The following is a 15,247-nucleotide window of genomic DNA, read 5'->3' on the forward strand; positions in this document are numbered from 1 at the left end:
AACAATCTATCACACATTTTCTATTGATATTGATTACATCTCTATCGCGATATACTGTAAATCATTAACATTTGATCACCCAGGCCTAGCGGAGAATAATAAGAGGTTGACTAAAACTTGGTCGCAATTTTGGCCCTTGGAACAAGGTTTTTGGGGGCATTCTTGGCTAAATTGAGGTCCAAATAGCCTGTGGCCCTCGCTAATTTCTAACACTGACATATTCTAAACATAATGACTCAAGTACAGTACTTAAGCAAATGTACTTTGCTACTGTCCACCACTGTACATGAATGGTAAACTTGTGTCTTTCATCCACTTTCATTCTGCTGCTCTAATGAAGACTATTATTATATTTTCCACTTGGCCAGGCCAACCTTCTGACTGACTGAAGGATTTAGCCTCTCCACATCTGTGACAGAATCATTTTAGCATAGTGCGCTACTGAAATGGTGCTTCCTGTGATTCTTCTATTCAATGCTGTGATATGTCAACCACTCTGTGACAGACAGACTGTGAGACCCTGAGCTTCATCAACTAGTTGAGCGCAGAACAAAAAAACCAAATGTCAGGGACAATCAAAGAGCGTGGCATACGGCAACAATCGGCTCGCCACTTCCTGGACAATTCATAAAAAGCGGGGGGAGGGGGATTGGAATACAGACAAGGAAACAATAGACGGGGACAGCAATATTAAAAAGGCTTTTGTCTGTCACAGCACATAACAGTCACTAATGACTGAGATGGTGTGTGTGTGTGTGTGTGTGTGTGTGTATTTGCAGAGCATGGCGACAGTGCTCCTGTTCATATAGACAGGGATTTTACAGTTATGAAAGCCTGTGCGAATGACGACAGTCACGACTTTTCACACACCAGCAGGCTGTTGGAATATCGACTAAATTTAGTTGGAGCCTGAAATGCAATAAACACCTCAAAGTCTTAACTACAAAGTGAAAATAGAGGACAGAGAAAAAAGTGCCTTGATACTTTAAAATAAAATGTTTAAAAAAAGCCACAAAATTTTCAAAGGCTCCTACCTCTTTGAGGGAAACCACCCCGATGAGGCGTCCGATGCTGGTGACGTATGCGTGGTCGAGGCCCAGAAGAGAGAAGATGGTGTGTGTCTGTGGCAAAGCATATACAGGTTGGATTTGTCAGTAGTTTATGATACAGTAAACACAAGCAAAAAGAAGACCAAACCAGAAACATTTTTTATTTATTTATTATGTATATCACAAGCCTGTGCATGTACGTCGCTGGATGGTCACTTTAAAGCTGCAGAATTTTGAGCGTCATTTGGTCAAAAATCCATGATAACCTTTCAACATTGTAATTCAAAGTGTTCTGAAAGGAGCTGTTTTGGGCTCGACTAAAGTTAATACGTGTTCACATCCGAACAATAGTGAAAGTGCAATGGCAGGTGTTTTGGCAGGAAAAGTTCCCAAGTTACACGGCAAAGCAAGAGAAAAAAGGAAGACCAACGTGGTGAAACAAATAGCCTGGAATCATCCTACTCTCCTAGGATTATTCAATGTTTGATACAAGCAATTAGCCTGGAAACGCTCACCAGGCATTTGAGTTCTGGGGGCGGGACAAACACGCACAGAGTAACCAATCAAACGAAGAGCGGACATGACGACAATAGCGTGACAAGTTATGGCGTGTAGTACGGTACAGAGTTACGTTTTTAAAACCTCATCTTGTTGAGGTTTCAACAATATATCGAGGTGTTTTAAAACAGATCAGAGCGCAGCTCCGAACATCTTCTCGGTGGTGGGCGCCATGTTTGTTTTGACACTGCTTGGCGCAGGAGATATGACGTTGTTCCTGTACGGCTCTGATTTCTTTCGAGCCGAAGAAGTGAGCTGGCCACATATACCATACCCACGTTCTTACAAAAAGTAAAGAAATGGGCGTGGCTTATCGCCAGGCTATGAAACAACAGTCTAAATTCCCAAACATAGTCGGGCGAAACGGACTCACGGAGGACCGCGCGGAGTCAATGAGGATGTCCGCAACTGTGCGGGGTTCGGCTTAAAGAGAGATCGGCTTGATTCGAATTTGGGTCGTATTCTGTTGCCGTTGAGTAATCACATTTTTTCATGTTTCCCGAGGTCGCCTGTAAACAGAGATTGTTTTGAAAACATTCCCGTGTGAATGCGGAACGTTTTGGAAACAAAAGCAAAACATCGTCGTGTAAACAGAGCTTTAGAGACTCTGACATCAATGTGCATATCACTCTCTAGTTAATGTCCTCAAGGCAAGGCAAATGTATTTTTATAGTGCATTTCATACACAAGGCAACTCAATGTGCTTTATATGATCAAAAAGTGGAACAGAAAACTTTCAACAGCTTAATATCAATAAAAACATTAAAGTCTGCAAAAAAAAAAACACAAAAAAAAAAAGACTGAAAATTAATTGTGCATGTTCTCTCCACTTTGGATATGCATCTCTTAGGTTTACACATGATTTATTCCAACCGAGTATGTTTGGGACTGTTGCCATGATGGGGAGTTATTCTGCTGGAAATTCCGCCATTGTATTTCACTACAGAGGACATGAATGTGCATTGACTTCAGTTGGGCAGCTAATAGTAAGACAGCTCACTGGGCTCTGTTTGTAAAAAGATCTCTGATTGACTGAAAATTAGCGCCATGCTCCTGGATTTCTAAAGCTCTTATACAGAGCTAAGAAATGGAGCAGAGGTCCAGAGTCCTCTCAGAACACTCTGAATTACAATATGGTCAAAGGTTAATATAGATTTTTGATCAAATGAAGCCAAAAAAAAAAATACATACTGCAGCTTTGTCATGGCTGAAGGAGCAACAATACTGAACCATCAAACACTATCTTTTTTTGTAATTTCCTTTGTCTTTAATATTACATTTTTTTATTGCGTTAAAGAATCTTTGTCTCTTACTATTTTTTCTTAAATCCTCAGCCTTTAAAAGCCTCACGTGGAAAGGTAAATTGTAAATGATCATTTTGCTATAATCACTTAATGTAGTGTATAATGGAGCTGTGCATGGTTAAATGTCAGAGCATCAATGTTACTGTGTCCATGCTAAATAAAGGTTAAACAAAATAATGAAATGGCAAACAACTTACATATCAGCTCCAGCAAACCCCTTTAATGATTCTGTTCACATATTAGTTGTAAAGTGAGCACTACAGAAAGGTTTATACAAGCAAAACTTGCCAAAGTGTCATCAAATATGATGAAATCACTTGATGTTGATTTTGTGTCAGCATTGCGGTAAATGCTTTGAATTATAGAAAGACATTTTAATCTCCAACTGGCGTCTCATAAATAAAGTCAGCTGCAGGTTCAATATTTTAGACCTGAGTTTGATCTGCGAGGTATAGGAATCATTTGTAATTCAAAATGTTATTTACAAGCTCTGTGCGTCTGACTTTGAAGTCAGTTAATACCTTCTCTTAAAGGGATCCTGCGCTGTTTTTACAAATGTGGCTTAAAATCTTCGAAATGTACTTTCTAGTAGATCTATGCTTAACAAATTGCATTATTTTGCACGATATTCATTTTATGAACTTTTAAAAATGGGACAACTTTACAGTTTTAGAGCCTGTGTTCCGCCATCTTGAAATCACGTGATTGATGATGTCACACGGTAAACATCCCATTGTTTTCTGTTTGAGTGAAACATTTAGTCTCCTTTTTAGATCATTTAGCAGCTTTTTCAGTCAAAATGACAACTTGTGCTGCTTCTGGTTGCTCTAAATCACGTGTCAAACTCAAGGTCCAGGGGCCAAATCTGGTCCTTTTGAGCATCTAATTCAGCCTGCAGGAGAAAGCATAAATGACAGAAAAAACATGCATCAGTGTGTAAAATAGATATCTCAGCACCTCAAAATACACATGGATACAAATTTACACATGACATGATGGCAATCATTTTTTCATCTCAAATTGATGGAAGAAAACTACATTTTCTCAATCTTTCAAATTTTCTCATATTATTCCAATAAATTAAATAAAAAATGCTCATAATACTAAGAAATGTAAGTTAATTTAAGTTTAAGGCCACTTAATGCTTGGATATTGTCAGTATAATACACTTTATATGTAATTTGTACCTGGAAGTATAAACTAGGGCACATTAATGTTGAAATTGCTATTTTTCCTGCTAAAATCTGTGGCCATCTTGTGATCAAACTGGGTTCTATGTGACCTCTGAACTAAAATGAGTTTGACACCCCTGCTTTAAATAATCAGGAAAAGTGAAAGATGTGGACGTAAACCTCTTGTTTACCAAAAAGAATGAAAACTGTTGTGACCCCAAAAATAATCTATGACTGCAGGGCAGACAGCTCTAACTCTGCGGTTTCGTAGTAGACAATGAAGCAGAGATGAAGAGCTCTCCTAAGGGACCTTTATTCTCCCTTAAACAGTGCATGGCTGAGGCTCTGATTGCTGAGGTTAGTGAGTAAATAACTGACAGTTGAAGAACTCCCACACATATGAACGTCCATCCTCGGGGTTTGTGAGTCTTCAACAGTTCATGATTACAACTGGTCACAACTGTTTTTATTCTCTTTCAGTAGACAAAAAGTTTTGGTTTTCCTGATTATTTAGAGCAAACAAAAGCATCAAAAATTCTCATTTTGACTGAAAAAGCTGCGAAATGATCTAAAAACCAGGCTGAATGTTTCACTCCAATAGGAAACAATGGGATGTTTACAGGCAGTGGGGCCGTGTGACAGAAACTGTAAAGTAGTCCCATTTTTAAAAGTTAATAAAACAAATACGGTGCACAATAATGCGTTTTGTTAGGCATAGATCTTCTACAAAGTACATTTCAAAAGTTTTAGGCCACATTTGTAAAAACAATGGAGGATCCCTTTAATACAATAGATTTGTTTCTGATTACGTTAAATCATAATTTAAGAGCATTAAACGATCTGATGCAAACTAATCATATTTAATTCAATGTTGTATGTGCAGATAAGTCTAACTCCTTCATTCATAATGTTTCTCATTAAAAGGCAGGCATTTTTGGAACAGTTGTACTCAGCTACAGCTCAAACTGTGCGACTCAATTGCAGAACCTGAATGTGCGCAGCTCATGATTCATGTTCTCACAGTGTACGTCCATACACAACACGTCGGCAGGGACGGCGCTACACTGGAGCTAGGGGGCGCTATAGCCTCGTCAGGAATTTGTGTAACCCAGTTAAGCTCCTTGAGCATTTTATTTAATATTTTTATTAATTTATTGAGTTCAAAAACATTAAAAAGTTCCAGAGTAGCCGTTCTGTTCCAATGAAATCCCTGCTTGTACCCCATTCAATGGGACCTATTGATTAACATATACTGTGTGTGTGTGTGTGTGTGTGTGTGTGCGTGGAAGAGTCTTTTTCGCGCATCATTTTATTGTTCACTAACAGTCCAATGCAATGAATAATTAAGAAAAAAGAGTTCCTGTAGAAAATGAAGACCAACAGCCCGTCTCCGTCTCCAGGGAGCCTCTTCAAACTTTTACCCATTTCTGTCACGCTACCTGTCACCTCCGCTTCATGTGAGTGCAGTTTTTCCTACATAAGGTGCGTTAAAACATACCTCAGAAACCGAAAGGCAAACCCTCAACTCAGCAATCTTGCCTACCTGTCAAACACTCAGAAATAACAACAAACACATCGTTCTCCTATAAAACAACGAGGGTGACTTAGTTCTTTCCTAACATTTTACATTTAGATTTACTGTCTGATTATTGACAGGTGAAAGAGTGGCTGTCAGGTGTTGAATATGTGACTTTTGTCGTTATTTTTTTGTTGCCATTGCCTTGTGGTCACTTTTAATGCTTAACTAATTTGTTGAATATTCTTTGACCAAACAGAGTTAAAACTACATTTATATCTAACATTCTGTGTTGCACAACTTTTTTTATTTAAGAAAAAATGAGAAACTCCTAATAGTATTTTTTTTTTTTTTTAATTCTCAGCACCCCCACATATCAATCCCGCACCCCTTTAGCACCGGGAGAGAAAAAATCCTGGCATCTTGCCTGCACATCGGGGTCTTGTTTCTGGAAATGCAACGTACAAATTAGAAGAAGAAGTAAAAACTCTGAAGTGTTGCCATTAGAACAGAAGAAGAAGAAGAACCCGGAAGTGAAGAGACACTCGCAAATCACTGCAAAACAGCTTTAAAAAGAAAAGGCGGCAATGTGATGGACCAGGAACTGTCTGGACAGACGTGGACAGTACCGTGCGTCAATTTTACAGCTGTCCTACGGTGTTTGCGCATGTGTGAGAGTTTGAGGTAAGCCTGCTTTAACAGTGCAATACTCTCACAAGGGGAAACTGGATTTCAAACATGGTTGATTTTCTGACCACAATATGATTGCTGATTGGGAGCTGGTCGTGAGGTGTTAATCACTTCTCGTGACCCCATGTATACCACACCATGTATACCACACCATGTATACCACACCATGTATACCACACCATGTATACCACACCATGTATACCACACCATGTATACCACACCGTGTATACCACACCGTGTATACCACACCGTGTATACCACACCATGTATACCACACCATGTATACCACACCGTGTATACCACACCATGTATACCACACCATGTATACCACACCGTGTATACCACACCGTGTATACCACACCGTGTATACCACACCGTGTATACCACACCATGTATACCACACCATGTATACCACACCGTGTATACCACACCATGTATACCACACCGTGTATACCACACCATGTATACCACACCATGTATACCACACCGTGTATACCACACCATGTATACCACACCATGTATACCACACCGTGTATACCACACCATGTATACCACACCGTGTATACCACACCATGCACAACATACGATTTAGCAGAGAATCGCACGATCCCAAAAATATCGTACATGTCAAAAATCGGCTCAAAATGGGCCAAAACTTGCACAGTGTATTCCCGCCTTAAGGAAAAGTAAAGTGAATTCATAATATCCTTCTATTCTATTTTTTCTGTCAGAATGTCAGAATTGTGGGTGAATATTATTCATTGGAAATATGGCATTTCTTTCACACTCAGTCTGATAGAAATGCTGTTCAGCTCAGGCACAGACTCACTTTCCCCCTGAGGACACCATTGGTTTTATTCAGTCTTATCAGCAGAACATGAGTTACAGTGAAGGAAAGTGTCTGTGGGCGAGGAAATGTGACGAGAGCTCCAAAAACCTGAGTGGGTGCTACAGTGAGGCTGCAGAACTGATGCCAGCAGAGCTTTTTTCTCCACTAATTTATGGCTGAAATCATGATCGGCGCTTTATTCCACTGTGCACGGCAAAAACAAGTGTGTGCGAAGGAGGAGACGGTTGAGAGGCTTTTCAGTAAAAGCTAAAGTTACTGCAGCCGAGCCACCTCAAACCATTTATGTGAACTTAATCTACTGTGATGTGATTCCAGTTGCTGCAAAAATCATTTTGCAATCTGCAAGTGCAGCCCAGAGCTGATGTGATGAGGACTACAGCAGGGATAATAGAAGATGTGGTCCAAACGTCATTTTTATGACTGAACCAGATTATGAGAATCTAGTTATCACTGAATAATAGGCTCTTAAAGCAGAATATGTGTTCATTAGATCAGATTATATCTCTAGTTTTGGTCAATGCAAAGAAACCTGCAGATGAATGCTGGTCGTGCATGTTGCACGTATACATAGAATCAGATAAAAGTCTGATGCTTTGCTGTGTTTAATGTGCTATAGAGCGCTGGTTCTCAACCTTTTCAGCTTGTGACCCCCAAAATAAAGGTTCCAGAGACCGGGAACCCCCACTGTAGCTGAAGGTGGTTGAACACAGACATGAACATTAAAGTAGACATATCATGCATTTAAATCCTTCCTTTTTACATATAAATCATACAGTTGTGGTCTATATAAAGCAGAACTGCAATGCTTGGGTCTGAATTCCTCATTATTATAGCTCCACCCCTTTTCTGATGTGCTTCTGAGAGCAACTCGTTTTGTTGCGGTCTCTTTAAATGCAAATGAGACACTTCATACCCCGCCCCCTCTCCAGGTTACAGCGGTGACACTCGGTTCAACTCCACCCTGTTCGGTCATTTTTGTAGTTTGATAGAAGAGATACGGCTATGTAGCGGTGCATAAACTTTTTATTCAGAGGTTATTTACAAAATGTCAACAACAGAAGACTTGTCCATCCAACCTTACATGTTCCAGCCAGAGTCTGACCCAGCAGAGCGAGATGAAAATGAAGATGATGAACCTGCAGAACTCTAACAAGTGAGCTAACATAAGCACCGAGCTAACGCTAGTGCCAAGCTAACGTCACGAAATGCATTTTAATACAGTCTTTTCGGAGACAAAAACGGCAAAATGAAATGACTAATGAAAACTTTAGACTTAAATTAAATCACGTAGGCCATATCATCAAGGATCTAAAACGAGCACACAGCGCTAACATATGAAGACGGTGCAACTGCTAATGCTAACAAAACAATGACAGGGACGTCTTATCATCACTTTTTAGCATTATTTACAGCTTACGGAAGTGCTCTGTTCGTCGTCTCCAAAGATAGAAGGAATTGAACCCTCAATCAGACAAAGTCTTTCAGTAAATCCTTCTTTATACTGGTGGAGGTTGATGAAGCAGTCATCCTTGAAGTGCTTCGCGCACACAAAAATGACCTTACCCACAGATGTGGGTACATTTCTGTGAAAAATAAAACTCAACCAGGCACTTTGAAAAGGTTCTGATGCTGGGAGACGTTGTAATGAAGCGTGTGGGTTACTACATCCAACAACCCAACATTTTGACTTATCCTCTCGTAACTTCTGCATCCTTGAGCTTGGACTACAAAATAAAAGCGAGAAAAAAAAATGATGGATTGCTCAAAGTGTTGGGCCTGGAGTTGAATTTGGCAGTTCCGCTGACGTTATTTTTCAAAAAACGTAATAGAGAATCGAAAAATCGAAACAGATTAAAAAATATGACCAAAACAGAATATAAAGATATCTACGGAGCACCTGAAGAGATTAATTTGAACTTTTCTGTACTTCTAAACACTTTAAATATACAACAAAATGCATTTAAGGGCTAAAAAAGTGGATTTAGCATGATATGTCCCCTTTAAAGAACAGTCATGTGGAGACAGGGCCATCTACAGTATAAGGGGGAATAAAGGGGAGAACTTTTGGGGTCCATCCATAAAGTCAGCAAAATGATGGTCCATTGTTCTATGAATCTGTGATTACCACATTTATTTATCTGAATAATATCCACTGTTATCCAGGAAGTTTTAAACTGTTAAATGTTTCCTGTTGCACTTTTTAACCATGCAAAGCACATTGAATTGCCTTGTGTATGAAATGTGCTGTACAAATAAATTTGCCTAGCCTTGCCTAGTCATCTTAAAGACGTAAATCCTTGTTTTAATCAAAAATAAAATGGGTTAAAAGTGACCAAAAATGGTGGAAAAGGTGGTGAAATGGGATTTTAAAAACCACTGAAATTGGTTGAAAGTTGCAAATTAAATTATTACAGAAAAAGTGGTAAAAGGGGTTCATTACAGGGGTCAATATTGAAACAAATTAGTAGGAAATGGGCAAATAATGGGCATGACAAATGGTGAATGTAGTTAAATTGGCAAAAATAAATATGAAGGTGAAAAGAGATTAAAAGTGACAATAATGGGGAAACATATGCAACATAGGGGAGGAAAAGTGGTGGAAATGGGGGTAATATACTAAAAATGCATTAAAAAGAGCAAAAACATGGCAAGAAAAAGTGATGAAAATAGGTAAAAAATATGGCAAGTTTGGTGAAGTTGCTCTAGAGCAGGAGTCACTAACCTTTCTGCAAACTAAGGCATGTGCAAAGGTACTGAATAAGCCTGAGGGCTAACAGTCTGAAACACTACTTAAATACTAAAATCTCACAGTTTCACTTTATTTAGACTACGATAATGAAAGAAGGAAATGTTTCAGTTTCAACACGCATCCCTTAATATTTCTAATTTATGAATTTTTACTAGCCACTAACTAAAAACTTTTAACTAATTGCAAAATATGTAACATTTGTACAATTTCACAATTTTGTAATATTTCTCAAAGATCCACTTTGCATTTAACACTCACGCACACAAACACACACACACACATGCATACACGAGCATAATCTAAACACCACATCTGAAGTGAAGCAGTATCATCTGAATGTATCTTTGTGAGTTTGAAGCCTGGCCACATGTTGCCCATGAGCACCAGGTTGGTGACCCCTGCTATGGCGGATGCTGTGCCTGGTATAGTGTGCAGTGGAAGAATGAGTATTGAATCCCACTGCTAAATGTTTCTAAAGTCTTCACAGAATGCCCTGAGGGTGAACGAGAGGAACAGAACAGCTGGGATTACATTAAAGGTGCTGCCACAGCCACAAACAGCTGCTGGGAGTCTGTAGGACAGTCAATGTTCCTGCAGTGGGGTGTGTGTGAGGACAGACGCAGAACACGCCCTGTGTATAGTGTATCATCTTCCATGGGGGGCCACATTTTGCGTGAGGGGACACATTTGTGCAGATTCTCAGTGGACGCCTGTACACGTATGCGTTGAGTGAGGTGTGCACGGAGATAAAACAGAAAAAAAAATGGATTTATCATTTTGTACCGATGATACATTAAGGGTGGGATGAGTTGGGGGCCCCGGGATCCAAACTCGCTCAGGGCCCCCCCAAGTGTGGATGCTTGATTTGAGTTTAATGATGAGGACAGAGGTCTTCCCATAGTGTATTAATGTAAGAACGCTCCCGAAGAAGAAGGAATGTTAAATAGATCAAATGATGTCACCTTACACCTCAACGTGATCCGATCTCCTAAAGTCTCAGCACATGCAGTGTGTTAAAAACCTACTGCTTTAGTTCATTACGCTGCGGAACACTGAAACTGAAAAGCATCATTTGCAGTCAGACCTTATGCAGCGACGTGCGCTCCACCAGCTGGAACGGGGCGGGGTCGATCTTGCAGTTGTTAAAGTTGACTTGCTCATCAAGCTGCTTCTCTTCCCACTCGGCAATCTACAAAAAAATAAAAAACACAACACACGTCACTATTCATCGCACATTCATCAACAAAAGAAAGAACGCAGGCCCTGAAACACGTACAGTAGCTGCTGTGATGAGTTAATATGGAGATGCACTGCACAGCACGGGTGCAGGTTAGCCATCATTTTTCAATAGCTTTTGTTTTTAAGGAACCGGCTCCAGTCTCAACCCCTAATTAGTGGGTAAAGACATCAAAAATCCCTTTGTACTGGATGACAAGTCCCACCCCCAGAGAGACAAAGAGTGCATGATGCATCACACTGAATGAATCTATCAATCATGTGGGAGAAGATGGCCAAACCACAGATGGGAGAAATGTACATAGAAGAGACGACAGGGCACGTGCACTGCAGGTGTGGAATGAGTGAGAGAAATGTGCAGCTGAGAGAGGAACAGAAATGCTATTGATAAATGATAAATGAATGATGATCAATGAAGATATTAAGAAACCCGTCAGATTACTAAAGTTTAAAAAAAAAAAGGATATTTAATCCCAATCTGTCAGTAATAAGCTTTAAGTACATAAAAAAAATGCAATTTAGTTCACACTACTTTTTAAATGGATCACCTCAAAAGCATGAAATGGATTGAAGGTTCCATTACACGTTGGAGGGGATCCAGATCAAAATACTGATTCTGGATCAGTTTCTCTTTCTCTCATCATTGGCAAAAATTCACATTTCGGTTCATGATTGACTGATCTTTATGAAATTTGTCTCAGTTATGTCAGGTTGGTTAATTAATCATCTCACTGACTTTCACCCAGATCAGATCTGGTATGGGCATTTAATCACAATTTTTCAAAAAATGGGGGAGTCCATACATTGTGACCTACTGTATGGTTATTAATGAGGATTGACATTTCCAAGCCTTTAACTTGTGAATGATCATGATACTATGATCAGGATCATTGATCCAGATAACTGACAATATCTGACAAAGAGGAGATTAGAAGCTTGGTGGAGGTTTGACTATAAAAAAACATCATTATGGTTGTCACTAATTTGTCTGTGGCAGCATCACTGTACAATTTAGAAATGATTAATGTTCCAGGAGAACAGTGTAATATAGGCCATTAGCTATGATAGCTATCCGTGCACCCCCCCACAAACCTCCGACACCATATTTTTCTGACGCTTTTGAACATGAAATCAAAAGTGAACATTGCATAAGTTTGTTATAAATGTGTTGTTTTGGTATACAGTTTAGGGGTACCCTTGAAACATATTTGGAATGAATACAATTCCTAATCCTTTCTGGTCATATGTGGCCAGGACTTTAAATGAACTTTTTAGATCACCAGCCAGCATGGCTAATAGATTCATAAAGTTACCCCAACCACATTTTCCACCAGCCAAATTTCTTTCCAGCAAAAATAAACTACATTATGAGTGCCACAGAATAGATTAAATATGGAACTTTGGGTGTGTCGGAGAATAACGTTTATTCTCATTACTTATTAAACAAACATAACTCAGTTAAAAGTTGAACACTGAAGTGAGAAAGAATACAAGTAATCAGTGCTAAGAATTACATGTACTGTATAGAAAAAATGTTTTACTAACATGCATGCTCTTCAAATGTAACCAACATTTTAAAGGTGAACAAATGGTGGAATACCAGCTATTCACGACCCAACATCCATTTATTATTAAAACTCCTCAATTTCTTCTTATTTTCAGATCCTTTCATCTACATTTTCCCCTGTGCAGCCTTCCTTTTTTACAGTTAAGGTTTTCCAACACACGGTAAATATCTCCACAGGTTTGTTTGTTTTTTCCAAACTCATTTTACAACTTAATTTCAACTCCTACTGTTTGTTTTGCACCATTCCGTTTGTCTTCTCCGATACCAAACCTTAACAATCACGTGAACGTAAGCGCCTAGCCAATTGTTGAATGACACGTCACGACACAGTGCTCATGGGAAATGTAGGATTTGTACAACCAGCAGTGTTGCCAGATATACATTACATTTTAAAGTCTAAACACACAAAAACCTTCAAATTTTTTATTGTTTCTGCAGCCTCAAACAGACGCAGTGGTATTTGTTTCGTCCTTCACCAGCCAAAATGGCTAATTTTTACCCGTAATTTTGGCGGGTGTTAATTTACAGCCCTGTATGTGGCATCTGTGTACCAATAAAATACAAATGAAAGCTGGGTTTCTGCTCGTTCCAATAAATACAATAAAAAATATGGTTTGATTTTTTTTTTAAATGACATGTTAACTCATTAACTGCCATTGACGTATAAAGGCGTCATTTGTGTTTTTCGGCTGGGGTTGCTAGGAGACAGTGGCTGCATCCAAATAGTTAGGAGTTAGGAAAAGGCCATTACATTTGATTTGACAATCAGACGTACTTCCACTAGGTGACGTAATAATCTGACGGTCGTGAAGGTTAGTGACTTCTGCCGTGGTGAAAAAACTACACTTTTCCAAAAATGGATTAAAAGCACATTTATAACACTTTTCGCTGATATAATCTCAACAATCACACATTTTGAACGTAAATCAAAGGAAAAGAGGCTACGAGTAACTAAAGTGAAACAAAAAGAACGTCACCTTCCACTCACTAATATGAATTATGTTAAATAAAACGTAATGTGGCTAAAAATGTCTCTGATTTCTTATTCTTGAACCACAGAGTGTCTGTTTTATGTCAGGTATAATCTGATAATATGAATTACATATAATAAGATATGGGTTTTAGATTTTTTAAAGTTGTTCAAGACATATTATTGCATTGAACTTGCATGATCTCTGTTACTCGTCAGCGCTCGAGTGTGAGTGTCCCTTCTTATTGTTGTCACTGCAAGGAATTGTGGGTAAGCGTTATCTCGTCTCCTTTGGTAAAGGATGCATCAGTGTTTCCTAAGCTAAAGGAGGTAAAAAAGGAAGCATTGAGCCTCTTTTCCTGAGCTTAAAGAGAAAGAATGACGGGGGAGAGACTTGGAGGACGGCCAAAATACAGTAAGAAAACCATTAAACTGACATCAAGAATTCGATGTTCGTGATGTTTTTGTAGTTTTATAGTAGGAAACTAATGTTGAGGTGTCACTAAGGCAAAAAAAATGCTTCAAAGTCACTGACTGGTGATTTGTGTGAAACTTGCCTCTATTCAACTGCTGATTACGGAAGAAAACAAAACAAGCTAAAAACAAAATTCTGATGAAAGTAGAGAGTTTAATCTTTCAGAATCAGATGTCAGATTGTCATAGTACAAAATATTCTGTGGGTCTTGAAAGATCAGTGAAAATCATCTAAAACATCTGGCAATATGGGGTTGGCTGCTCTGAAAATGGCTGGCAGTGAATGAGTTAATGAGCTATTTATACACTAAAACAAAGTTTCTACAAGATTACCTCACAAAGTTATAACAGATTCAAATGTAAGTAATGTATCACAAAATAGGACCAGGATTGACAATTGTTGTGATAATTGTTGGATTGCTTTAGCAGTATTTTATAGAAAACAATAGTATCAAATGAAATCTATGGTTCTTCCAAATCTCTTGCAAACAATAATATTTGATTAAGTAATACCTCTCAAGACTTGTTAGCTAAATTATGACCACACCCATTGTAGACATTTGGAACCAACCCAATAAAATGTAGAATGTTGAACATTTCTGATGATCCAGATGTTTACAATGGGTGCGGTCACGTAAGAGAAACTTTGCCTTAGTGTCAAATTAAAAGTGTTTATACACACACAGTTTATGGTAATATATAGTAATTATGATTAAACCTTAGATATGGACTTCACAGAAATAGAAAATTGGGAATTCATTATATTATTTGGCAACGTCAAACTATTGTAGCCCATGGCTGAATACCAGCAACTTTAAACATTCATTCATCAAATTTTGTCAGGAAAGTCTTTGAGGCCAAACTTTATTTTTGTTATTTTCCACCCACTGCTTGGTAAAACCATGGCCAATCAGTGAAGCAAGTGACACTATCTTGTATATAGGAGTAGTTTGTTGTGTGATCTTACCTCTCTGATGGTCATGTCGTCCTCCACGTCGACATCGTCCTGAGAACGTGAAGTCACAAGAAAAACAAACATTAGCAAAGAGAACACGCATCAAAATTAATGATGAACTAACAACGATGCCCCGTGGAACCTTTATGTAAATGAC

At 38.7% G+C, this 15,247-nt stretch overlaps 1 protein-coding gene across 3 annotated transcripts in view; it reads right to left on the reverse strand.

Annotated features, from left to right (window-relative positions):
* Positions 1 to 15,247, reverse strand: part of clcn2c (chloride channel 2c) — a 203,909-nt gene that overhangs the window by 3,949 nt on the left and 184,713 nt on the right. For all 3 annotated transcript variants that reach the window (XM_028464291.1, XM_028464289.1, XM_028464292.1), the window contains 3 exons: positions 15,103 to 15,141; positions 10,973 to 11,077; positions 1,035 to 1,121 (listed from right to left, as the gene is read on the reverse strand). In XM_028464291.1, the coding sequence (XP_028320092.1) occupies positions 1,035 to 1,121; positions 10,973 to 11,077; positions 15,103 to 15,141 (231 nt within the window). The remainder of the gene's footprint in view (positions 1 to 1,034; positions 1,122 to 10,972; positions 11,078 to 15,102; positions 15,142 to 15,247) is intronic.

This window comes from Gouania willdenowi, chromosome 13, assembly GCF_900634775.1.
Source record: "Gouania willdenowi chromosome 13, fGouWil2.1, whole genome shotgun sequence".
NCBI lineage: Eukaryota > Metazoa > Chordata > Actinopteri > Blenniiformes > Gobiesocidae > Gouania > Gouania willdenowi.